We start from the raw sequence: 26,759 nt of genomic DNA on the forward strand, positions 1-26,759 counted from the left end.
ACTAAGTCATCATAAAGCAGCTGTTAAATACGGAAGAACCATATCCTCACCTTTTTTTTTCTAATAGCCTAAGATGAAATTTATAGAAATTGTATTTCTATCACAAAATAAACCACAATTTGTGTGTTCTGGGGCCACTGTGAGGTAAAACAGTCACCTGATGTTTGCACAGTGGAGCTGTTAACTGAGGGATTTAACAGGCCTCCCAGGTAGACGGTGCATATGCCATGGACACACTGGTCATGGCTCATGTCCCAGGCATGACAGAAAAGGGTGGCAAGAAATAGATTCGTGGTACTCAGAAAGGTGCACAACTTCAGGCTTACGATCTGTGCGCTTCTAAAGCTTCCCAGTTAATATTCACACTTAGGAAGACTATGGGTAGCTATAACCACAGATGAGTTCGTTTAGGTTTCACAACTCCCGTCTCATTTTGGCCTCACACTAGCCTCCCAGAGGTTGGTAGGGCACTCGCTCTCTTCTGACAGAGAATAACCAAGGTACAAGAATATGGCTGTCTACGGTCATGGAGTGGAAGGGAGGGGGCAAGGTTCAACCCAGCTCTGTCTGACTCCAAAGCTCTTCTAGAGAACTGGGACTGAAGTTGACCGGCCAGTTCCTTACACTGCACATCACCAAAGACATTTGGTGCATTTTGGCCAACCTTATGCTGGTCCAGGGTATGAACGGAGGCAAAGATGGGGAAGGCTCATTTTCTCCGTCTCGTCCACTGGACCTGCAGCATAGTCAAAGCTGACAATGCCAAGTGCCAGGGATATTTATAAGTGGTTTCCAGGGACTGGGAGGACTGCTGCAAGGCTGGAGGCTTTGAAGGAACTTCCTGAAGGAGCCGAGAGGAAGATGAGACCCGTAGATCCAAGGTATACACAGGACTGACATGCTCTGGAATTGGCTTGTGTGGGCATCCCCAGCTGAGTGTTACATATCAGCCATTTTATGAGTTGGTAACACAATACTTTTTTTTGTTGTTTAACTTATAACTTTGTTGATAATAATCACATGTAAAGATATTTTAGAACACTCATATAGGAGACACGGGATAACAATGGGAGCTCTTTGGGATTCATGTAACTCCTGCAGGCAACTCTAGAGGCTTTCTCAGTCAAGAGCAGAGGCCCAAAACTGGCCAGATTCATTTTGTGGAACCAACCGCACGCCGTGCACTGACTTCCTGTCCGAGCCTTGAGTTTACTGTGGAAGATAGTGACAGAGAGCCTCAGTATGCTGCAGTGCCACAACATGAAACCAACCCATTTGTCGTCCTCAAGCAGACAGTGTCACCGCAGGATAGGGGACCAAGTGCGGTTGCTTGCCTCTGGGAGGAGTGCTCCCTGAGCCTGCCTTTGGAGCAGGAAAAGACATAAAAGCTCATCTCAATGGGGACTAGAAAATCAGGATGAGGGAGGGTGAGACCCCCAGGAGCTCACTGTAAATTGGAAGTATAACTGGATCGCAACTGACACTTCCTCCCCCACTCCCCTCCGCTTCTGAGCTGCAGCCATGATGTAACAACAGACAGATTTGGGAAAGGGACTCCAGAAAACATTTCCATTCCGTTGTGACTTCACAAACATCAAATGGAAATGACAGAGACCCCTCCCACCAGTGGAGTGATTAAGAAAAGGGCGGGACAGGACACTTAATGAATACTAATTAAATGCATACTATTTCAAGTGTCTGCTGCATACCAAGTGGTCATCCTCTGAAGACCCGGTAGGAAAACGCTTGCTCGACAGGGCAGAGAGTGTGAGAGGAGACAAATGAACCAGATCTTTTGGAGATCAATAGGGGGAGGTCAAAACAGGCCGGTGGGCCGGGTGTGGTGGCGCACGCCTTTAATCCCAGCACTCCGAAGGCAGAGGCAGGCGGATTTCTGAGTTTGAGGCCAGCCTGGTCTACAAAGTGAGTTCCAGGACAGCCAGGGCTACACAGAGAAACACTGCCTCAAAAACAAAACAAACAAACAAAAAAACCCGAAAAACAAACAAAAAACAAAAAACAAACAAACAAAAAAAAAACCAGGCCGGTGGGACAAACCAGGAATTCCTGAGCTTGGAAAGTTCTCTTGCCTAAAATCTAAAAAATGATTCGTGCCTTCAGTAACCTGGGGCCATGGTGTTCTATGAGGAAAAAATCAAATACAAAAAGGATCTTGGGGCCAGCAATATGATTCAGTGAGCAAAGGAGCTTGCCGCCAAGCCTGATGACCTGAGTTCAATCCCTGGGATTCATTGACACGGTGGATGTTGAGAACCAATCCCAAGCTGTCCTCTGGCCTCCACATCCATGCTGTGGCATGAGGCCCTCTCAAGAGGAAGCCTCATGTGAGACTGAGAGATGGCTTTTGGGATTTTTTTAAAACTCACTAGGGAATTTCTAATAAGTGTGCGTATTTTATTCAATATGAGTAGTGTTGGCACCCCCTATTTTTGTCATGCCAAGGATTGAACCACGGGTGTATTTACCACTGAGATACACCCCCATGCCCCCTTAAAAGATAGTTTATATTAATTATACATTTTCTAACATCTGCCAGTCTTATTTTGGAGACAGGGCATCTATTTGTAGCCCAAGGTGGCCTTGAACTCTTCATCCTCCTGTCTCCACTGTTGAGAATTCCTATGCCCCATGCGGGGGCCTAATGCACCCCTTATGTGGTAACATTTGTGTGCCTGGGGAAAGTGCACGTTTCTCCATTGTTAAACTTATCAGCACCACTGGGGGGAGTGTTGTTCTTCCCGGGCCAGGCCCCTCTCCCAAAGGGATTAAGGCTGGCTATCACCAGAGCAAAAGGGGATTTATCTCAGGCCTGTTAGTTAAGTAGGTAGCAGATTGGTGGAGGGCTGGAGGGGTGGGGAAAGCTGCCGAGGCAGATTCTGAACTGCAAATGCCCGATACTCAGGCGAAGGAGGAAGCCACTCTCACAGCCCTTGCCCACAGTAAACAAGCAGCTAACCAGCACTTCCCAGCCTGTGGGAACCAGCACATCCACCAGTGGGACCCAAAGAGCCCCAGCACCTTTGCTGCAAGAGCAGGAATTGAAATGATTGGCTTCCGGACTCTACAGGTTCGGGGGACTGACTATGCTAAACTTCATGTTCTCTGCCTCAGGCTTGGAAGGCTGAGGTTACAGGACCACCCAGGGCCACTGGAATGGCTTTCATTCTGTTCTCACCTCCATTATTCATCTGTAAAATGGGACCACTCACGGCCGGGCGTGGTGGCACACGCCTTTAATCTCAGGCACTCGGGAGGCAGAGGCAGGCAGAACTCTGAGTTCAGCCTGGTCTACAGAGTGAGTTTCAGGATAGCCAGGTCTACACAGAGAAACCCTGTCTGGTTAAAACAAAACAAAACAAAACAAAACAAAAACAAACAAACAAAAAATGGGACCACTCATTCAAAAAGTCTTGCAATAGTTTAATGTTCAAAATCTTTTTTTTTTTTTTAATTTTAAAGAAGGTGTGTGAGCCGGGCATGGTGGTGCACGCCTTTAATCCCAGCACTCGGGAGGCAGAGGCAGGCAGATTTCTGAGTTCGAGGCCAGCCTGGTCTATAGAGTGAGTTCCAGGACAGCCAGGGCTACACAGAGAAACCCTGCCTCGAAAAACCAAAAAAAGAAAAAAAAAAAAAAAAAAACAGAAGGTGTGTTAGAGAGATGGTTCGGCTATTAAGAACATGTACTGTTCTTATGAAGGCTACCAACCACCTGTAACTCCAGCTCCAGGGTATGTGATACATTCTTCTAGCCTCAGATGGCAACTGAATTCACACACAAACACACACACACTCACACACACACACCTTTGCACAAGTGCATCTGTGTGCAATCAAAAAATAATAAGTCTTTTAAAAAAATAACTTTTTTTAAAGCATCCTTGGTTAATGTTCATCTGCCACCCCAGGGCTTCTAAACAGGGCCCAGCCCAGCCGGCAGCCATAGTTGGGAGCTCATGAGACACAAGTTCTGTCAGGTACAGTGGCCGCTCTATGTAATCCTACCATCCGGAGGTAGACACAGGGGTTCAGCGTCATCCTTAGCTATCTAGGGAGTTGGGAGTCATCGTTGGCTATGAGACATGGCCTCAAAAAACAAAACAAAACAAAACAAAACAAAACAAAACAAAACAAAACAAAAACAAAAACAAAAAACCCCAATAAATCAGAGTCTCATCCAGGTGCAGTGGTGTATGTCTGTGCTCTTGCAGTCCAAGCACCTGAGACACTGACATCAGAAGATTGATTCAAAACTGAGGCCAGCCTGGGCTATATAGCGCATTCCAGGACACCCTCCTGGTGTTGGACAGCCTATGGGTATTGGCAAGTATCAACCTAGTGTGATATATAATAACTGTACTGTCCTAAAGCCACCCAGTTCCACCTATGCCTACCCCACCTTCCAGCCAGAATCATAGGTCTGTTTTTTTGTTTTTGTTTTTTTTTTTTTTGGTTTTGGTTTTGGGTTTTTTTTTGTTTTTGTTTTTTCTTTTCTTTTCTTTTCTTTTTTTTTGTTTTTGGAATTCTCGTTCCTTTATTTTTTGATAAACTGCTAGTAAGCTCCCATTAGAAGATCTTTAACATTATACCAAGTTGTCTTGGTCTTCTGATCATATATACACACACACATATATATATGCATCTTTTTTCAAGTAAAGAAATGTTTAACAGATGTAAACTATTTATTGAATATTTGCCACCAAATATTGTTAAATACATTATCTTGCAGCATATCACTTTCAAGTTAAAATGTCAGAAACAAACACCAATATTTACAGTTCTTGTAAGGAATGTTATATAATGACACATTAAGGCGTAAATTCTTTTGGCTTATAATTCTTAAAAGAATGATAATAGCAAAAGTGATGCAAAATCTTCAGTGTGAGATTATGATTAAGCTACATTTTACAAAAATATGGTGTAAGATGGCAATAATCCCATTCAACATCCTGGATTAGGTCCCTCGGGAGGGACTGATAATTTATACAGTCAAACTTTAAAATTTACAGATAAATGCAGTTTAATACTGCCACTGAGAAGTACATCTCTTAACATATACAACTTTCAGGCCACAGTTTTGAAGGTCTGAAGTATCAAGTTGGTTTGATGAATTAGCCGGTTGGCACTTATGAACACATTTATTGCCTTGCCATCTTTAAAATAAGTCTTTAGAGTGTCACTGAAACTTTTGGAGTATTTTACAAATTCTTTCTTTTGGTGTTCAAGTGCCCTGCGGTTCTGGTACTGATATTTTTTGAAGACATTATTCACTGTATCAAGTAGTTCTTTTATTGCACTAGCTATATCCTTGATTGTCTGCAGAAACCTCACTCTGTCATTGATCTCATCGGGAATCTTACTGAGAATCTGTTTAAGTGCCCGTGCCTTTTCATTTAGGTCCTGGAATTCTGGCTCTGGCCGCTCAATCATGTACTCTTCTACGTCATCAGCTGCCATACGAAGGAGGGACTCAGTGAAGTTAACTTCTACACTTTTTTTCTCTAATATTTTCATAATGATGTCTTGTGTGAGGCCTGGATTTTCCTTTTCAGCCTTAATGAAAGCGGCTCTCAGAGTCTGAGCTGCAGACAAATTTACTCGTTCTAGCTCATTAAACACAGGATACATGACTGCATAGAGAGGCATAGAAACCATGGAAGTGATCTCAGCTTCATTCTTCATCTCTTCCATTGTCATCCTCATTCAAAAGCCAACTACAGTAGAAAAAGCAATGCTAAAATGCAGAGGAATCTTCATTCACTGCCGAATTTCTTCCCTTTTTTATGTGTATGTGATAAAGACTGGTACACAAAGAAGAACAGCAATCGGCAACTGAGGCACGGACTTCACTTCCCACCTTTGGAGCCCTCTTCAACTCCCGGATCAATTCACTCAGGCGACGCCGGAAGGACCCCTGTTTTTGTTTTTTCAAGACAGGGTTTCTCTGTGTAGCCCTGGTTGTCCTAGAACTCACTCTGTAGACCTGTATGTATGTATGTATGTATGTATATATATATATATATATATATATATTGCAAATTCTCAGACCCAAGAGCTATTAAATCCAAAAGTCCAGGAGGGAGGGCTTGTTAACAAAGCTCCAAGAATTCTGAAGCACACTAGAGTAGTTTTGTTTTGTTTTTTGTTTTTTGAGATAGGGTTTCTCTGTGTAGCCCTGGCTGTCCTGGAACTCACTTTGTAGACCAGGTTGGCCTCGAACTCAGAAATCTGCCTGCCTCTGCCTCCGGAGTGCTGGGATCAAAGGTGTGCGCCACCACGCCCGGCTACTAGAGTAGTTTTTAAAAATCTATTTTACTTATTCACTTTACACCCTGCTCCCGGTTGTCGCCCCCTCCAGTCTTCACCCCCCTTCTCCTCTGAGCAGGTGGGGGCCCCTCCCACCCTGGCACTTCAAGCCTCTGTGAAGCTAGGCTCTTCCTCTCCCACAGAGGCCAGACAAGGCAGCCCAGCTAGTAGAACATATCCCACATACAGGCAGCAGCTTTTGGGACAGCCTCTGTTCCAGTTGTTTGGAACCCACATGAAGACCAAGCTGTACATCTGCTACATATATATGGAGAAGGCTGGGTCCAGCCTCTGTATGTTCTTTTGTGGGTGGTTCAGACTCTGAGAGCCCCAAGGATCCAGGTTAGTTGATTCTGTTGGTCTTCCTGTGGAGTTCCTATCCCCTCCAGGGCCCACAATCTGTCCTCCTGTTCTTCCATAAGAGTCCCCAAGCTCCATCTACTGTTTGGCTGTGGGTGTTCGTATTTGTCTGAGTCAGCCCTTGGGTGGAGCCTCTCAGAGGATACCATGCTCCTGTCTGCAAGCATAACAGAGTATCAGTTATAGTGTTGGGGATTGGTGCTCACCCATGGGATGGGTCTCGAGCTGGGCTGGTTATTGGTTGGCCATTCCTTCAGTCTCTGCTCCATCCCTAGAGTACTTTTTAAAAGGGAAATTCCTGTCTCTCCCTACAGATTGGTTCATTGCAAAACCTGTGTGGCAGTTACGTGCCACACAAGCGATTCCAGGAAAGTTGGGGCTCCTGAGGAAGGAATGTGGAGGCCACAGTGTGGGTGCAGGTAGGGCACCCCTGGGCCAGCAGTGAGTGGAGCTAGGTTTGTTCCTTATAGTGCTTTACTAAAATCTAGACTTTAACATTAAGGTTTATATGGCAGTCCTCCTCTGTGGCTTCGAGAATTCAGAGCAGGCCACGGCATGCCAGATCCGGTGTGTCCTCTAGCTGGAACTGAGATGCCCCTGCTCTTTGGAAGGGACAGCTCTCTTGTCTCACTTGTGTTTGCTGTGTAGCTGGCTCTTTGCCTGTTCAGACTTCCTCAGCATCCTGACTCCTGTGTTCCTGTCACTAGAGGCTGAAGCCAGCAACCAGCAGCTGCTTTCTCCTAAGGGGGTCTTGGGGAATAGCATTCCTACTGGGATCTCAAACTCAGTTACTGGCCATAATTGATCCATTCTGAGCCACTTGGGGACACATGGTTGGACCTCTCTGTGCAAGTACCAGATGCAATAAAGGGCTGTAAGAGACTTTCCCAAGAGGAATCCTTGCTCTCTCATCTGCCCTTATTGGGTGAGAAGAATTTGTTGAATGAATGCTGAATAGAGCCCCAAGGACAGGGCCTGGCATACAGCATCGGCTTATGAGATGTCTGTTCCCTTGCCAATAGTAGGCTGCCTTCTGGCTCAATCCTTCTGTGTCTCTCAGAGATTCTATTAAGAAGTATAAGATCCCTGAAGCTGGAGAGATGGCTCAGTGGTTAGGAGTACTAGTGTTCCAGAGGACCCTGGTTCAGTTCCCAGGACCCACATGGCAGCTCTCAACTGTCTGTTACTCTAGTTCCAAAAGATCTGTGAGAGTTTACAACAATACATATAAAATAAAATATAAATATATTTTTAAAAAGGATAAGATTTCTATAAAGATAGGACATAAAAGGAGCTTAGAATTTTTTTTTTCTTGCTGCTGGGATTTAAGCCCAGGGCCTCGAATATGCTAGGATTGCTTTGTAATTGTTTCTTTTAAAAGCAGTGTCTCTCTGTGTAGCCCATGCTGGCCCTAAACTTGAAATCCTCCTGCCTTAGCCTTTGTTGTGCTGAGACTACGGCCTGTGCCTCCACACTTGGCCTGGAGACTTGATCCAAACTCCCACGATCCGAAGAGCAGGAGTTAGAGACTGGCCTTTAAACTTTCCATCCACACCATCACAAGCCTCTTCTCTAAGGAAACTGACCAAAGCAAATAAGGAGGCTGTGCCCAAGAAGAACCGTCCCACTGATGGCCTAGGGGAGAACGTCAGCATTTGGGAGCTGACTCGGTGGCCTCTATAGAATGAAAAGATGCCTGGCAGTGGTGGCCCACACCTTTAATCCCAGCACTCAGGAGACAGAGGCAGGTCAGCCTCTAAGTTCAAGGCAATCCTGGTCTACAGAGTTCCAGGACAGTAAAGGCTATGTAGTGAGACCCTGTCTCAAAACAAACAAACTAAAAAAAAATTAAAGGCGCGTGTAAGAGTGCTTGCTGTGCAGGGCATAGAAAACCACTATAAGGTCCTTTTCTCATGTCATCTAGAAGTAAGCATAAGTCTATGATTGAACAGGGTTAAAATAGGAGACGAGGAAAGACAGTAGCTTTCCTAGTGTTATCCAGCACTTTCTACTCGGTCTTCATTACCCAGAATTGAGTCACTGTCACCCTGAGAATAGGGGACTTTGGAAAGGTAGACGGTGGTTTTGTTCTGTCTTAAACAAAATAGGGAATGATGACAAATTAGAAATGGCCAAATCTGAATCTCTTAAAAAATGCTTTCTGGGGTGTGGAGAGATGGCTCTGTGGTTAAGCACTGCAGAGGACCTGAGTTCAGTTCCCAGAAGCCACTTCAGGCAGCTCAGAACTACCCACAATTCCTTCCAAGAAATCCAAGAGCATCATCTGAGTCTCCTGGGGTACCTGCATGCGTGTGGTGCATATACAGACAAGCAAACACACGTAAAATTAAATGTAAAAGCTATTCTTGATGTATAACAGTATAATGTATGCAATGGAATTTCCAATCTGAACCGTTTCTCTTGATGGATTCTACACCTATCAGCTGTCACCACATCAACATATTGAACATTCCCAGCCTCCAGAAGACAGCCTTGTGCTTTTTCTCAAACAAACTTTCCCCAAAGGCGCTCCTAATATTGCCAAAGGCTACTTTGGAGATTTATTTTTGTGTATATGGGCGTTTCGCCTGCATGTGTGTCTGTGCGACACATGTGTGCAGTGCCTGTGGAGGTCAGAAGAGGGCGCTGGATCCCCTGGAACTGGAGTTACAGATGGCTGTCAGTGGCCAAGTGGGAGCGGCAATTGAATCCATGTCCTCTGGAAAAGCAGTTGGTGTTTCTAACTTCTAAGCTACCTCTCCAGTCCTACCACAGAGCACTTTTACCAGCCTCTGAGCCTCGTTATAAATGGAATAATATTAGTACATACATCTGATTTTTTTTAACTCAACTGTATGTTGAGACAGAGACAGGAAGATGCCCTGGGCTCCCTGATCAAGGAATGTAATGAATCTGAGAGCTCCAAGTTCAAAGCACCGACTGTTCTTCCAGAGGTCCTGAGTTCAATTCCCAGCAACCACATGGTGGCTCACAACCATCTGTAAATGGGACTGGATGCCCTCTTCTGGCGTGTCTGAAGACAGCTACAGTATATTTATATAAATAAAATAAATAAATAAAATTTTAAAAATAAGGTAGAGAAGGATCGAGGAAGATACATGATGCTATCCTCTGGCAGACACACACACACACGCACACATGGCCCATGGGGCACACATACAAACATGTACACACATACAAAGAAAAGCAATAGCATAGAATAATATCTGGCCTGAAGTATAACTGATGTTTCTTTTTGTTTGTCTTTTGAAGCAAAATTTCTCTATGTAGCCCTGGCTGCCTTGAGATTTGTCATGTAGAGCAGGCTGGCCTTGAACTTATAGAGAGCTGCCTGCCTCTACCTCCTAAGTGCTGGTATTAAGGGTATGCTACCGTACTCCCCTCCTTCTCCCTCTTCCCCTTCTTCCCCTCTTGTCCTCCCTCCTCCCCTCCTCCTTTCTTCTTCCTCCTTCTCCTCCTTCTCCTCCTTCTCCTCCTCCCCCTCCTCCTCCTCTTCTGCTTTTCTGTTAACACACATTTGCATCCTCTGCTGTCCCCTGACATGTGAGCGTGTGAGCGAGTGTCGTCTGTTGTTCTTGCTTTCCTTGGGAACCTAGGTGATTTTTTGCTTTTTTAAAAAAGGTGTTTTGTTTTGTTTTGTTTTGTTTTCTATATAAGGACATTTTGCCTGCACGTATATAAGTGCAACACGTGTGTGCCTGCTGTCTGAAGAGGCCAGAAGAGAGTGTCCGATCCCTTAGAATGCGAGTTGCAACTGCTTGTGAGCTGTGTGGTTGCTGGTGGCCACGCCTGTCTGGAAGAGCAGCTGGTGCTCTAGACCACTGAGCCATCTCTCCAGCCCCATAGGTCATCATGTCTAAGACTAGAAATTAACAGGCTGGAGAGATGGCTCAGTGGTTAAGAGCACTGACTACTCTTCCAGAGGTCCTGAGTTCAATTCCCAGTAACCACGTGGTGGCTCACAACCATCTGTAATGGGATCTGATGTCCTCTTCTGGTGTGTGTGAAGAAAGCAATGGTGTAGTCATATAAATAAAATAAATAAATCTAAAAAAAAGAAAAAAATTAACTACAATATAATTATAGAAGTCAGGGAATGTATGTATCAACGGGATGTGTAACCTGCAGTTCACAGCGCCACCAAGTGTCCCCTTCCATCCTTGATGGTAACCTTAGTCAGTGTCAGTACTATGTTTAGTTTTTATGCTGCTGTAGGTGTTTGAATTGTTTATGTGGAGATAACATTTTTATCAAGGAGAACAAACACTGAGCAAATAAAACAAAACAGGATGAGGTGAGGTCAAAACCTGGCCTTGCCTGGGGTGTCCAGATCTAACTAACCCTTTGCTTGTGTCCCTTGATGTGTCCAGGGCAACTGTGAAATCCTGCGATTGGTAGCCCTGGGCGACTGCAGTGCCTATTACAAGTGGGTCTGGCAGCAACTGGAGCTGCTGGATCACAAACCTCTGAGAATTCATGACAATGGTAAGTCACATGGCCACATCTGCCAGTTGACAGCACAGCTGGCTGGGGAAACATGTGTCCCCTGGGTCCTTTCCTGGCTCCAGTGCCCAGTGCACTTGTGGACATTTTTTTCTGCTTTGACCATTCTTTTCTAAGAACTGAAGAGTCCTTCCTGCCTGCTGGCCTGGCTGCCCCCTCCCTCTCGCTGGGTTCGTTTATGGAAGCCTTTCCTCCTGCTTTCCACGCCCCTACCCTGTCTTTCCCCAGCTCTGTCTACTCCTCCCTCACATCTTACCAAAGAATCTTTATTCAGAGACGGCTCCCAGACTTCTCATGCTGACGCAGCGCTTCCCTCAGCTCTCACTATATCCCATTTGCGTCTGCTGAATTTGTCTTCTGCCATGTCTGTCCCATTGAAATCATACACTGAATCTGAATTGGTTGTTAAATAGCTGTCTCCCTAGAATTTAAGCTCCAGTTCCCCGGGCCTGTGGCCATCCCAGGCATCTTGTGTGTATTCAGAGTGACTCACAGGATCAAAAGACATTTGTGTCTTTTGCTCCTGTGGATGGTTTTAGGTGTGTCCTTAAGATATGATTGTAAGCTGGGCGTGGTGGCGCACGCCTTTAACCCCAGCAGAGGCAGGCAGATTTCTGAATTCAAGGCCAGCCTGGTCTACAGAGTGAGTTCCAGGACAGCCAGAGCTACACAGAGAAACCGTGTCTCGAAAAAACAAAACAAAAAAGATATGCTTGTATCTGTGTATTCTCTGGTGCCCATCTAAGTTCATATCGATGCCATGTGTAGCTGCTATCATTCATTGAATTCTGCATATATACCCAGTAGTTTGGCTGTTTATACATAAGTGTAATTCGTATAAAGGATATATTAGTCAGGGTTCTCTAGAGTAACAGAAATTATAGAATGAATCTCTCTACATATTTAGAAAGGAGATTTATTAGAATGGCTCACAAGCTGTGATCTAGCTAGTCCAACAATGACTGCCGATGAACAGAAGGTCCAAGAATTCAGCAGCTGTTAAGTCCACAAGGCTGGGTGTCTCCGCTGGACTCACAAAGAAGTAGGCTCAAATGTCGGTGAAGGGTTGAATGGTCTTGCTAGTGCCGTGAGAGGAAGCAGGAGGAGAACAAGCTTCCTTCCTTCAGGTCCTTAGATAGAGCTTAGCCAGCAGAAGGTGTGGCCCAGATTACAGGTTGCTTTTTCCCTCTCTAAAGATCTGAATCAAAGGTGTGTGTTCCTACTGAAAAGATCTGGATTAGAAGTGGATCTTCCTCATTCAAATTAAGCAAAAATCCCTCACTTGTGTGCCCCTCCTTTTGGGAATTTTAGATAATTCCAGATTATAGTCAAGTTGGCAACTAAGAATTGCTACACTACAGAGTTTCAATAAGATACAATTATGTCTCCATTTCAGATACAGAAAGTGAGGCTCAGAGAGGCAAGACTCTTGTCTAAGGGTCATACAGAAGCTAAGAATGGAGACCTGCACAACACAGGCCCATCTTACTGAGAGAAAACCAAGAGCTTTCATGTTTGTCAAAGGCCCCCGTCTTGCTCCTGACTCAGGGGTCATGTTGGTTCTGTTCACAAGCAACCTGTGTGTGTGTGTGTGTGTGTGTGTGTGTGTGTGTGAGAGAGAGAGAGAGAGAGAGAGAGAGAAGAGATGTTTGTGTGTGTGTTTGTGTGCTATGTGTATGTGTGTGTGTGAGGAGAGTGTGTAATGTGTGTGAGTGTGTGTGTGTGTGTGTGTGTGTGTGTGTGTGTGTGTGTGTGTGTAAAGAGGCCTCAGCCCTCATCAGACATCCCTCAGGGATCTCTTTCCACATCTTACCAAGTATCAGCTCTGAACTCCCTCCTAGCAATCCTTGCGTCTCCAAGAGTCACTTGGAGGATGTGGCCAGTTGTTCTTCGATCACAGCTGAAGCTAACATGGATGGGTGGGTGAGCAGGAGAGAAAAGTGCATGTGGGGTGTGGCAAAGAGAATTTTGGAGTTTGACAGACCAAGGTTTGCCTCACACAGTAGTGGCTGTCGGTTAGCACTTCAAGTCTTTAGGCTTCCCCTTTATAGACAGTATCAGCACTAAGAGCCTACTGAGCCGGGCAGTGGTGGCACACGCCTTTAATCCCAGCACTTGGGAGGCAGAGGCAGGCGGATCTCTGAGAGTTCAAGGTTAGCCTGGTCTACAGAGTGAGTTCCAGGTCAGCCAGGGTTATACAGAGAAACCCTGTCTCAAAAAAACAGTAATAACCCAACCAACCAAACTAAAAGGAGCTGAGGCTCAGACCACAGGGTCCTGTGTGACACTGGACAAATGGTTGTCTCCTTGTACATCCATGTCCTTGGGTCCGGTAAAATGTAAATTATGTTCCATATATCATAGCTTTACTTGGATATTAAACAAATGAATATATAAAACTCATAGACCACTCCCTAGATGAGTGAATAAAGGATTACTAGGTGACAGGCAGACCAAAAGGGATGTCACCTCTCACATCAGTGTTAACCCATAGATATAAGGCTGTACTGAACAAATTTAGATATGCTATGTTTCTGTTATGGTCCAGTTCAAAATACGTTTAAATTTCTCTTTGGATTTCTTCTTTGCCCCACTGAATATTAATGAGGGTGTTATTTAGTTCCCAAAGATTTGGGGACCATCCAGCTCTCTTTGCTATTTATTATTTCTATGATAAAATATTCAGTACAGTTTGAATCCCCTCAAATGTGTTGAAACTCGTTTTATGGCCCAGAAAGCAATCTATCTTGGTAAATGCTCCATTTGCATCTGAAAAGAATATGCTGTTATGTGGTGCTGCGTGCCGCGCATGTTAGTCAGCTGGGACGGGGGATGTTAGCCAAGTGGCCTGTGGCCTTCCTGATTCTCTGCCCTGCTCAGTCAGCTGTTAACTCAGAGCTGAGAAAATCTGCAGCTACTGTGTTCTCTCCCTCTCCCCACCCCCTCTTTATTGTCACCTGATGTTGACTTCAAGGTCCTAGGGAGCCACAGAATTGACCTCTTCAAGACAAGAAAAATGAACTTTTTTTTTTGAGGTGTTAGACTTTGAACCCCAGACTGCACAGACCAGGAGGTCTGCCACGAGCTACGTTCTTGGCCTAAAATGAACTTCTTTGTCTCTAGTAGCATTCTTTACTCTAAATCTCCTTTCCTTTTTCTTTTTTGTTGTTTGTTTGTTTGTTTGTTTTCCGGAGACAGGGTTTCTCTGTGTAGCCCTGGCTGTCCTGGTGAAAGACCCCCGAGGTGGGTGGTCAATCAATCTGAGGAGACCCTCCCAAGGATCAGCGAGACCACGATTCGGATGTAATCAGCAAGAGGCTTTATTGGGAACACGGGTACCCGGGCGACTCAGTCTGTCGGAGGACTGGCGCGCCGAGTGTGGAGTTCTTACCCTTTTTATAGGGCTGGGGCTGGGGAGCAAAAAGCGCGGGTACAGAAGCGAGAAGCGAGCTGAGTGGTTAGTTCAAATCAAGGCTTGGGGTATTTCCTGGTCATTTGGGGAACCTGAAACTGAGGTGGGACTTTTTCAGAAACTGTTGCTGGTTCCGCTTTATCTGGGTACCATCGGTTCTTGGCCCTTGTCCTAGTATTATTCAGCCTTGATTTGTAACTGTTAATCTTTAACTGAACTTCCTTGTAACTTTTGAGAACTCAGCTCTGGTACTTTTTCATGCCTTGCAAAATGGCGTTACTGCAGCTAGCTTGCTAAGCCTTATGGTGGGGTCTTTCATTCCCCCCTCTTTCTGGAAACTGAATAAAATCTTTTATTCACGTGATTCCACTGCTTCTGGATCTATTGATTTGAGTTGGTGATACTGTTGAGTCAGAACCAGGGCCTGCACCACCGAAATTCTGTCTTTTACAAACTGGACCAAGCGGTTGAGAATACAGGGTCCGAAGAGTAGGATTAATAAAAGTACTATCAGAGGGCCCATAATGGTGGATATCAGGGTCGTGAACCATGGGGACCTGTTAAACAGTCCCTCAAACCACCCTTGTCCTGATTCGAACAATTTTTGTCTCTGGTTTAGTCTCTCTCTTAGCTTAGCCATGCTATCCCTTACTACGCCAGTGTGGTCCGCGTAGAAACAGCATTCTTCTTTTAGGGCAGCACATAATCCTCCCTCTTTTAGGAACAGCAGATCTAATCCTCTCCGGTTCTGTAGGACCACCTCAGACAACGAGGTCAGAGACTTTTCTAGGGCACTGACTGATTTTTCTAAGGCCCCAAGGTCTGTATGTATGGCTGCCTGGAGCTGCTCGAATTGTTTGGTGGCCACTAGGGCTGTAGTCCCTGTTCCTACTCCTGCAGCTATGCCGCCCATAGTAAGTCCTCCCAACAGCAGGGCCAGAGTTAATGACACCGGCTCCCTTTTATATTTGGTTTTTTTCTCAAACTGGCCATAAACATAACCAGGGGAGTGGTAGGTCACCTTTGGCCAGAGCTCAACCAGGACACAGTAATCGGTGGTGAGGTTGAGTACAGTAGTAGATAGGCAGGGAGTGAGCCCGGTGTTGCAAGCCCAGATGGTCCCGGCGGGAGCAGCCAGATAGTAGGACCCGTCGCTCGTCTTCTGGGTGGTATTACACAGGGCCTGATGGGTTTTGGGAACTGCTCCTACGCAGAGTCCCTGTCCGGTCACTTCGGACAGGGTCAGCTTGTGTTGGGAGGCCACGGAGCAGTTAGCTGGGGCAGAGGTATGGTTGGAGTAGGTACCTAGGACGGCAACCCCTTCGTAGTAGGGGGGTCCCGATACCAGACACAACCAGCACTCTTGGGTTTTGTCAGGACTGGTGAGGTTGAGTGCTTGGTAGGCTCCTTCTACCAGATTTAGCAGCCTGTCTCCCGTCCCAGGTTGTTGAGAAGGCGGGGGAGCCCCAGGTACCATAGAGACCGTGCCTGAAGGAGGAGGATGAGGAGGCCTGGGGAGCATGATCTGCACGGGTTGGGATGGGGGTAGCTGGTCAGTGATCACGGGATTAGGCCCAATGGGGACGCGGGGTCCTACATTGAGGACCTGGCGGGTCAAAGAGAACCGGGTCACCGGGTCGGCCCCTGTGGATCGATAGAGTCTTAGTCCCCAAACTTTGGGGGCATCCCAGCTGGCCTTTCTACCCGCGTCAGTGAATTCTAAGACCAGGGGGTTGCATCGACCCCCCGGTGTGGCACCCTGGACGCCACTGGAGACCGAGGAATCATAACAGGGGCCCTGATCCTTAGGAGTGTTTCCTCGCTTAAGGGAAATTAGGTCCCATGATGATGATGGCTTCCAGTATGCCTGTCCAGTGGTTTCACATCCCCATTTGCCACAGTAGCCCTCTCCCGGCCCTCCACACCCTATTGGTACAGTATGACCGGGGCAAACATAGAAGTCATACAGTCTTGTCCTTCTTCTTCCCCCGGGAGTGCGGCAACCATCCCCAATATCGGGTTCTGGGTCATCCCAGTAGTCTCCTACTAAATCACACAGGTCAAAATATAGTTTAGGGAAGGTGTCAGTCATCGTCCCCAGGAGGGAGGTGGCGTTAGCTGTTTGTCCTGTCATTAGGTTGGTAACTCTCCAAGTAACATTGAAGATCTGGTGAGGGCTGTCACGTTGTACCGAGGCTCCTGCCCTCACCAAGATCCCCATAACTATTAGGGGGCCCCACGGGTTAATCTTATCTTTAAGGGGTTTTGAGAACGCTGGACCTTTCATGCTGTTCCGGCTGGAGGAGTTGTCGCCGCCTTTACGTGAGCGGCGTGTATCCACGCAGAGATGCCGTCTACTTTGAGAGCGGTGGGGGTGGTCAGCAGGACGGTGTAGGGTCCTTTCCAGCGGGGTTCTAAGTTCTTAGTCTGGTGCCGGCGTACCCACACGGCGTCACCGACACGGAAGGGGTGTGGTATCACTGGCTGATCCAGCTGGTCCTGATAAGCAGCGGCCAGTGGCTTCCAGACCTCTCGTTGTACTGCTTGGAGGGCCTGTAAGTGAGCTTGGAGAGAGGGACTATTAGTTAACTTTGACATTTCAGGATCATGAAAATTGACGAGGGGCGGGGGTGCCCCATACAGGATTTCATACGGAGTAAGTCCATGGGGGCCCGGAGTATTCCGGGCTCGGTAGAGGGCCAGGGGGAGTAGGAGTACCCAGTCTCTAGTGCCAGCTGCCAGCGTTAATTTGGTTAAAGTCTCCTTGATGGTTCTATTCATTCTCTCTACCTGACCTGAACTCTGGGGTCTATAAGCACAATGTAACTTCCAATCAATCCCCAGTAAATCGGCCACCGAATGACTTACCTGGGAGACGAAGGCAGGCCCATTGTCAGAACCCAGTACCTGTGGCATCCCGAATCTTGGGAATATTTCTTCTAATAGCTTCTTGGTTACCACCTTGGCGGTTTCACGTTTAGTTGGGAAGGCTTCTACCCAGCCAGAGAAGGTGTCCACGAACACTAGGAGGTACTTGTACCCGTACAGTCCTGGCTTAACTTCAGTAAAGTCAATTTCCCAATGGGTACCTGGTCGATGTCCGCGTACTCGTACCCCTGCCCCGATCTTGGCTTTACTAGCATTCACTTGAGCACAAGCTGTGCATGATTCTGCCACATACTGGAGAGTTCTGTCTCTGTTTAACATGTAGTAGGGGCTTTCTTCTCTGTCAAGGAGTGCCTTCATCTTTTGAGGGCTGAGGTGAGTGAGCCTGTGTAAGGAGTCTAATAGTTCAAACACAAACTGATCGGGCATTACCGGCTTGCCTTGTAGGACCCAATATCCTTTTATCTGATTATAGGTGGCTCCCAGTTCTCGTAATCTCTTTAGATCTGTTTCAGTGTAGTGGAAATGGGAGGGCGTATACGGGGTCGAGTCCTCTATGAGGAGGGTGGAAGTTTCTGGAGATGTCCTTATGGCTGCCTCTCGGGCCGCTTGGTCTGCCATACGGTTGCCCCTGGCTTCAGCACTGTTTCCCTTTTGATGCCCGGGGCAGTGAATTATACTGAGTCTTTTAGGCAGGAAAAGAGCTTTCAGTAAAGCCAGGATCTCGCTCTTGTTTTTGATTTCTCTGCCCTCTGAGGTCAGCAACCCTCGCCTCCTATAGATTTCTCCATGGACATGGGCCGTGGCGAAAGCATATCGGCTGTCAGTATAAACATTTAGCTTCTTACCTTCTGCCATTTTCAGGGCTTGGGTGAGTGCGATCAGTTCGGCTCGCTGGGCTGACGTTCCAGCTGGCAGGGCCCTCGCCCAGATTACCTCGGTCTCAGTCGTCACTGCTGCCCCAGCCTTTCGCTGTCCTTCTTGCAAAAAGCTGCTCCCATCGGTATACCAGGTGTGGTCGGCGTCTGGGATGGGCTGGTCGGTGAGGTCCGGTCTGGTTCCATGCGTTTCAGCCAAGATCTCGAGGCAATCATGGGGGGCTCCTTTCTCCGGTAGAGGGAGCAAGGTGGCAGGATTGAGGGCCACCACTGGTCCGAACTGAACTCGGTCAGTGTCTAGGAGCATTGCCTGGTAGTGGGTCATGCGGGCATTGGATAGCCAGCGGTCAGGGGGTTGCTTGACCAGTGCCTCTACTGCATGGGGGGCCAGGATTTTGGGTCAGCACGGAGTGTTGGGCCCCAGTATCTACCAGGAAGGTGACGGGTTGCCCCCCGACTTTGAGGGTTATCCTGGGTTCAGGGGGGGGCTCCTGACCCTGACCTCCCTAGTCACCTAAGGTCAGGAGGGAGGTCTGGGGCCTCGGTCCTCGGGGCCCTCGTGGCTTCTTTGGGCAGTCCTTAGCCCAGTGTCCCTTTTCTTTGCAGTAGGCGCATTGGTCCTTATCAAGTTGGGGCCTCCTCCGCTCTCCCCCCTGTCTATCCTGTCTCTGACCAATAACTACAGTGGCCAAGAGCTTGCTCATCTCTCTATGTCTTCTGCGGTCCCTTTCTTTCTCTCTCTGCTCATCCTCTGCCCTACGGCGTTCTTCTTTTTCCTCTGTTTCTCTCCTGATACGTTCCTCTCTTTCTTCCGGGGTTTCTCGCTTATTAAAGATCCTTTCAGCTTCCCTCACTAAGTCTCCTAAGGTCTTGCTCTTTAAATCTTCTAACCGCTCTAACTTTCGCCCGATATCCGGGGCAGACTGCCAGATGAATGACATAGACACATTGGTTTCTTGCCCTGGGTCCTCAGGGTCATAAGGAGTGTACCTGCGATAGGCCTCCTTGAGTCTCTCTAAAAAGGCTGAGGGAGACTCATTAGGTCCCTGGGTTATCCCTTTTACCTTGGCCAAATTGGTGGGGCTTCTGCCCGCGTTTTGGAGACCCGCTAAGAGCAACTGGCGATAGAGGACTAGGTGGTTCCTACCTTCTGTAGTGGTGTAATCCCAATCGGGGCGTTCAAGGGGAAAAGCAGCATTGACTTCATTAGGCAACTGAGTGGGGCGTCCATCATTGCCCCGGACTGCCTTTCTAGCCTCTAGGAGCACCCGCTGCTTTTCTTCTCCGGTCAGCAGGGTCCCCAACAACTGCTGACAGTCGTCCCAGGTGGGCTGGTGGGTGATGAGGACGGACTCAATCAAGGCCGTCAATTTACCTGGGTCTTCAGAAAAGGAAGGGTTATTATTTTTCCAATTGTATAAGTCCGAGGAGGAAAACGGCCAATACTGAAGCTGGCCATCTCCCCCCATGCGGAGTGGGAATGCCTGGGAGGAGGTGGAGTCCGCTGCGGGAGGGTCCCTCCTTCCCCGCAGTCGAGACACCATGGGAGAAGGGGGGGAAACCTCGGAGGTGGCGGCCGCCTCTTCTTCATCGTTCCCTCTGGCAGAGGAGGAAGGTTGTGCTCCGTACGGCGGGGGGTCCTCTGTGAGAAGGTCAATGAGCGGTCCGCCGTTATCAGGGAGAACCTGGGGCTTAGGAGGTTTGGTCTTTATAGAGGGGGTAAGGGCAGGGTAAAGGGCAGATCGGGACGGAGGTTGCGCAGAAGGACCGGGCGGGAGGACGGGAGCTGTCGGTAAAGGAGGGGGTTTTGGAGAGACAAACGGTTTGACCCACGGAGGGGGGTCATAGGCAAGTGCCTCCCAGGTGACAATGTATGGGACCTGATCCGGGTGTCCGTGGGGACCGGGAGAGAACACCTTAGATTTAACCTGTAAAATAATGTCCAAATTAAAAGTACCATCTTGCGGCCACCCCACATCGAAAGTTGGCCACTCGGCAGAGCAGAAGGTGACCCAACGTCTCTTCTTGACGTCCACGGACTGGTTGGACGCAATGCGCTGGACGTCTCCCCAGTGTTCTAGGGTCAGACTCAAAGGAGTGGTTACGGTCTGTCCCATATTTTTAGAAACGGTCCAAAACAATAACGAACCGACAAATGACAAAACAACACAGAGACAGACAAGACGCGCGGCGCGGTTTCGGCGGAAAACCGAAAGCAAAAATTCAGATGGGGGAGAGGAGCGTTTCGGCCCCTCGCCGCCCAACAGAACCACGTATCCCTCGGTCAAAGGAGAGGCTCCAAAGAGTCCGAGACGGGTCGGGTTCTCAGATACAGATTGGGCCACAAAGATGGCCCCCGATGCCTCTGAGACGTCTCCCAGGGCTGCGGCCGGGAATATGAACTCGTCAGTTCTTCCACGGAACCGCCAGATTCAGATCTAGTTAGCCAACTAGTACAGACGCAGGCGCAAACATTAGATGCCGGCACGAACACGCACGGAGACAGAGACAGACACGAAACGACCGCTGGCCAGCTTACCTCCCGGCGGGGGTCGGTGGTCCCTGGGCAGGGGTCTCCTAATCTCGGTGGAACCTCCAAATGAAAGACCCCCGAGGTGGGTGGTCAATCAATCTGAGGAGACCCTCCCAAGGATCAGCGAGACCACGATTCGGATGTAATCAGCAAGAGGCTTTATTGGGAACACGGGTACCCGGGCGACTCAGTCTGTCGGAGGACTGGCGCGCCGAGTGTGGAGTTCTTACCCTTTTTATAGGGCTGGGGCTGGGGAGCAAAAAGCGCGGGTACAGAAGCGAGAAGCGAGCTGAGTGGTTAGTTCAAATCAAGGCTTGGGGTATTTCCTGGTCATTTGGGGAACCTGAAACTGAGGTGGGACTTTTTCAGAAACTGTTGCTGGTTCCGCTTTATCTGGGTACCATCGGTTCTTGGCCCTTGTCCTAGTATTATTCAGCCTTGATTTGTAACTGTTAATCTTTAACTGAACTTCCTTGTAACTTTTGAGAACTCAGCTCTGGTACTTTTTCATGCCTTGCAAAATGGCGTTACTGCAGCTAGCTTGCTAAGCCTTATGGTGGGGTCTTTCACTGGAACTCACTCTGTAGACCAGGCTGGCCTCGAACTCAGAAATCTGCCTGCCTCTGCCTCCCGAGTGCATTAAAGGCATGCGCCACCACGCCCGGCCTCAGCCAAGTGTTCTTATCACAGCATTAAAAATTAGTCAATACAATATGGAATTCCAAGTGAAGGGTTTGTGTTTGTGTCCTTTGTACATGTGAAGGTCAGAGGACAACTTCTGGAAGTTGGTTCTGTCCTTCCACCAGGGATTGAACTCAGGCCATCCAGCTTGACAGCAAGTGCCTTTAACCACTGAGCCATCCCACTGGCCCTCTTTCAGACATGTGTATAGCGGGAGTCTCTATGAGAGTGCATATAGGCATGTATGTACACGTAGTGTGCACGTGGAGGCCAGGGGTCAGCATCAGGTGTCTTTTTCTATTGTTTGACATCCTAGTTTTTGAGACAAGATCTCTCCCTGAACCTGGCTACCAGACCCCAGGAATCCTCCCATTCCCACACCAGTGCTGAGAGTATGGGCATGCTGACATAAGCACACATGTATGTTTGTGTATGTGAATGTGGGCGTACACGTGTCACATGTGGAAGTCACAGGACAGTCTCAGTTACCGTCCCCCTTGTTTGCTCAAGGGACTCTGGTTTAATCCATGAGCATGCCAGACTAGCTGTCCCTTGCTTGGTTTCTAGTTCCATCTGTTTGGAATGCTTCTCCTTCCTTCTTTGGTTGCCTCTATCCTTGATAGTGAGGTCCATTTCCTGTGGGGGTGGGTGGTCATCAAATAGATGCCGTTTACTTTTTTAATTCAATCTACTAGTCTATGTCTTTTTTTTTAATTGAAGAATGGATGTCCTTGAGCTCCAGAGTTGTTACAGACAGGTGTATGCTAACTCCTGTGTTGCTGTTGATTTTCGTAGTGTTTAGTGTTCTCCTGTTCCTCTTGGGCATAGTCACTGTTCTAGCATGTTTTGTTTTTTGTGGCTCCCTAGATGTGTCTACTTTTTGTTTTGGTTTGGTTTTTGTTTTTTTTTTTTTAGTTGTTGTTGTTGTTTTTTGTTTTTTGTTTTTTGTTTTTTTCCTTCGAGACAGTGTTTCTCTGTATAGCCCTGGCTGTCCTGGAACTCACTTTGTAGACCAGGCTGGCCTCGAACTCAGAAATCCGCCTGCCTCTGCCTCCCAAGTGCTGGGATTAAAGGCGTGCGCCACCACGCCTGGTGATGTGTCTACCTTTTTTTTTAAAAAGGGGGGATATAACCCAGTGCTACCAGTGAGGGCAGTTTATGGAAGCTGCTTTCTTCTTCTTCCTCTCCCTCCTTTTCCCTCCTCCTCTTCGTCACTGGCTCTGTAGTCTTGGCTAGCCTAGAAGACTCTCCTCCCACATTCTTCCCAAGTGCTGGGGTTACAGTACGGCCCCACACCTCCTCCTTACCTTCCTCCACGCACCAGATCTTAGGCAGGTATCTCTGGTGCTCCCAGGCTACATGAGGCCCATTGGCGTGTTCTTCTGTGCTTTCTCTTAATAGAAATATCTCCAAAGGAGAGATTTAAGGAACTCCAGATCAAATCCTATCCTCTGCAGGATTTCACGTATTTGAAACTTCTGCGTCTCCAGAAAGCCAGAGAGCAACAGGGAATAGACTTCCACGGCAAGATCAACAAAGTAGAAAACACTCTCCCCAAGTTGCTGGGCCCAAAGATCAAGTAAGCTGAAGTCTTAGCTAGTAGGACGTCGGTCAGATGTGGGTGTGCAGGAGGCAGAGATGCTGGGGAGGGGTAGAGGTCAGAAGGTCAACCCTAGATTCTGGGTGTTGGGGTAAGGCAGCCCAGGGAAGGCCTGAGTTTGGTATCTGGGCCTGCATTCGCTGCCCCTCATTCACACGGCTACAAAGGGCATCAGCCATTCGTTTCCTTGGGGCCACACTATTGTGTTTAAGGACTTTTGAAAAGGAGGAAGGATCGTCTGGCTATGGCTGAACTCCTTGTTTGCTGGGCCCTTTTGACTCAGCTTCCTCGGGAGGCTGCCCACCTATGGGAGCAAGCTCAAGTATACAGGTAAGAGCTTGGCTTGCAGCCAGTCCAACTCAGATTCACATCCCAGTCTGGTCACTTGCTTTGGGTCTGTGTCCCTCGTCAAGGGATCTGAATCCTCTAAGTCTATGCTTTGTAGTGAGTGGTTTCTGAGTCTCGGGGTCATTGGAAGCCAGTAGTTACACGTAGTTACATGAAGTATTACTGAGTCATACTTAACGCTGACAGAGTGCTTAGCACCAAGCACTAAGTTATCTATCCCTAAAGGCGCTGTGGTTATCACCCCCATTTTTCAGGAGAGAAAACTAAGATTCACCAAAGGATGAAGTTGCTTGTTCAAGGTTATGTAGACAGGAAGTGGTAAAGTCAGGGTTCAAGCCTGACAACTGGTCAACCATCCGCCTTTTATCTGGTGTGAGTCTCACGACTGCTAAGGGACGGATCCACACTGAGACCAGAGCTTTGGTTTTAACCTGAGGACCTGAAAAGCAGAAAAAGACCACAGCTGGGTGGCAGGAGCACCTCCCACTTCCCCATCCCATCTGAAACTCATGTGTGGTGATATATCAGAGCTGGGTATGGTGGCGCATTCCTTTAATCTGAGCTCTTGGGAGGCAGAGGCAGGTGGGTCTCTGACTTTGAGGCCAGCCTGGTCTACAGAGGGAGTTCCAGAAAAGCCAAAGAAAAACCCTATCAAAGAAAGGAAGGAAGGAAGGAAGGAAGGAAGGAAGGAAGGAAGGAAGGAAGGAAGGAAGGAAGAGAAAAGGAAAGGAAAGGAAAGGAAAGGAAAGGAAAGGAAAGGAAAGGAAAGGAAAGGAAAGGAAAGGAAAGGAAAGGAAAGGAAAAAAAGAAAAGAAAAGAAAAGGAAAGGAGGAGAAGAGAGGAGAGGAGAGGAGAGGAGAGGAGAGGAGAGGAGAGGAGAGGAGAGGAGAGGAGAGGAGAGGAGAGGAGAGGAGAGGAGAGGAGAGGAGAGGAGAGGAGAGGAGAGGAGAGGAGAAAGAGATATTAGTATGGGGTCAGTATCAATGTCTCTGTTTCTTTGGTGGCATTGTCATTTATCCACCAACACTTCCTGTCTGCTGGCCTCCGTAAGAATGGCAACCCATGATTTCCAGGTTGTTTTTATCTTATGGAGTATTCCTAGTTCCAGCTTTCCCAAGGTGGAAATAAAACAAACCCGCTGTCTTTGGGGAGTCAGTATGGGAGGGAGAAGGGGACAACATGGACCCGGAAGTGAAAGACACGGGGACTGCTGTGTTCGCACCTGGTTTGTGCTCTTCTTGGAGGGGCAGGAATGAAGCCTGTCTTGTATATGAGCTGAGCTCCAGCTATACCCAGGGGATCATTTCTTCTCTATTTCTAATCTAAACTGCCTAACTACTCTCCTCCTGCTACCATAGACCAAAACCAAATCCAGTACAACAGGATTGTGTGTGTAAAATTAACCCCACTTTGAACAAAGGCCAGGGTCTGTAGCCCAACCAGGGAAACTTGTCTTTATAAACAGAGAGGCTACTCTGTGTTCTTGTCAAGAAGCCTCAACCTCAACTGCATCCCACGGTGGTCACTTTGCACAGTCTGTTTTCATAGGCAGGGAATTCCTTCCCCATAGGAGCTTTGAATTAAATAGACAGGAGCTCCAACTAGGCCACATGCACTTTATGCCTGGACTTGTCCATCAGGCTGGCTCAGCACTACAGGGTCATCTGCTCTTCAGGAAGCATCCTTCTGGTCCCTAATTCCTTTGTCTCCCAAGTCCAGTGTCTCTCACACTTCTTTAATCCCAGACAGCAGCAGGCAGGCTCCTGTCTCAGGGTTTGAGTTTTCCCCACCTTCTTTGGAGGTGTGAGCTCTCCAGGAGGGCTTTCAGCCACAGTAAGGCCTGGCAGGCTGACTGTGAAACAGTTCTGACAAGATGTCTGTCACATTTCAGATCCAGGTTCGGTCATCTAGTCAAATGTTCCATGGTCAACACCAAGTTTGGTGAACTCCCCAAGGAGGCCATAGTGGGGGTCTACATGAAGATCCACAAGACAGAGGAAGGAGAGATTGTGGTAAGTGTACCCAGAGCTTCCTTCAGTCTGATACACAGCACAGATGGGCTGAGAATGTATTGCAGAAAGGCTTAGAAACACATCTTTCTAGACTTGATGATATAAGAAATAGTGTTAGGTTGTAGATGGCTTGCAGGGAGGGTGTGTGTGTGAAAGTGCTTGTAGCTTAAGCATGACAAACTGACTGGGGTCCCTGGAGCACACGCTGGAAGGAAAGAACTGACTCTTGAAAGTTATCCTCTGACCGCTACATGCGCTGTGTAGCATGTGCGAGCGCACATGTGTGCGCGCACACGCATACATTAAAGTTTTAAAGAAAAGAATAAAGTGGGGCTGAAGAGATGGCCCAGTGGTTAAGAGCACTGACTGATCTTCCAGAAGCCCCGGGTTCAATTCCCAGCACCTACATGATGGCTCACAACTGTCTGTGGCTCAGTTCCAGGGGATCTGACACCCTCACACAGACAGACACACCCTCACACAGACAGACATACCTGCAGGCAAAACACCAGTGCACGTGAAACAAGAATAAATTAAAAGAGAAAAAAGAAAAATGAGAAGAAAAATAGTATTCCCTTTTGAGAGACAAGGCCTACAACTTGGTGTGATGGTGTACATCTTTAACCATAGCGCTTGGAAGGCAAAGGGAGGCAGATCTTTCTGAGTTTGAGGCTGGCCTGGACTTAGACAGTGAGTTTTAGGTCAACCAGGATTACACCGTCAGAGCCTCTCTCCAAGGTAAAGAAAATAAAGACATGATAAGGATGTGTGGTTTGATCTTTGAAGAGTCTGGGGACCATCAGAGGAAAGGGAAAGGCTTAAGAGACTTACAGAGCATGTTAATGTATTACAAGGAAGCAGAGGGGTGGGTAATCAGGGAAGAGAGGGAACCAGCTGGAGATGAGGAGGAGGCCCCCCTCCTCCGGAGGCAAGTGAGGGGCAGGGAAGGAACAAAAATAATCCCTGCACATCCCTGCACATAGCTATGACAGTGCTATGATGGCAGGGAAGTGGGAAAGAGCTCAGCTGGCAAGATGTTAGGTACGAGCATGAACACCCTGCAGCTGAGCCAGAGCCTGAGTGAGGAAACCGGATGGAGAGGCTTTGAGAATCCAGAGACAGGTGGATCCTGGCTCAGCAGACTCCAGGCCAATGGGCCCCCATGTCAAGAAACCAACCAACCAAACAAACAAACAAATAA

The 26,759-nt window shown here is 47.8% G+C and overlaps 1 protein-coding gene and 1 pseudogene across 6 annotated transcripts in view; one reads left to right on the forward strand and one right to left on the reverse strand.

The window, feature by feature from the left end:
* Cnbd2 (cyclic nucleotide binding domain containing 2) overlaps nt 1–26,759 on the forward strand; it is a 63,693-nt gene that overhangs the window by 30,174 nt on the left and 6,760 nt on the right. For 2 of the 6 annotated variants that reach the window (NM_027585.2, XM_006500167.3), the window contains 3 exons: nt 11,076–11,190; nt 23,000–23,177; nt 25,438–25,558. In NM_027585.2, the coding sequence (NP_081861.2) occupies nt 11,076–11,190; nt 23,000–23,177; nt 25,438–25,558 (414 nt within the window). Of the gene's footprint in view, nt 1–796; nt 4,363–11,075; nt 11,191–14,406; nt 14,986–22,999; nt 23,178–25,437; nt 25,559–26,759 lie in introns of those variants that run through there. The other 4 variants (XR_003953718.1, XM_030252071.1, NM_001316755.1 and 1 more) reach the window with 4 other exon arrangements.
* Nucleotides 4,538–5,932, reverse strand: Gm14253 (predicted gene 14253; annotated as a pseudogene).

This window comes from Mus musculus, chromosome 2, assembly GCF_000001635.26.
Source record: "Mus musculus strain C57BL/6J chromosome 2, GRCm38.p6 C57BL/6J".
Taxonomy (NCBI): Eukaryota; Metazoa; Chordata; class Mammalia; order Rodentia; family Muridae; genus Mus; species Mus musculus.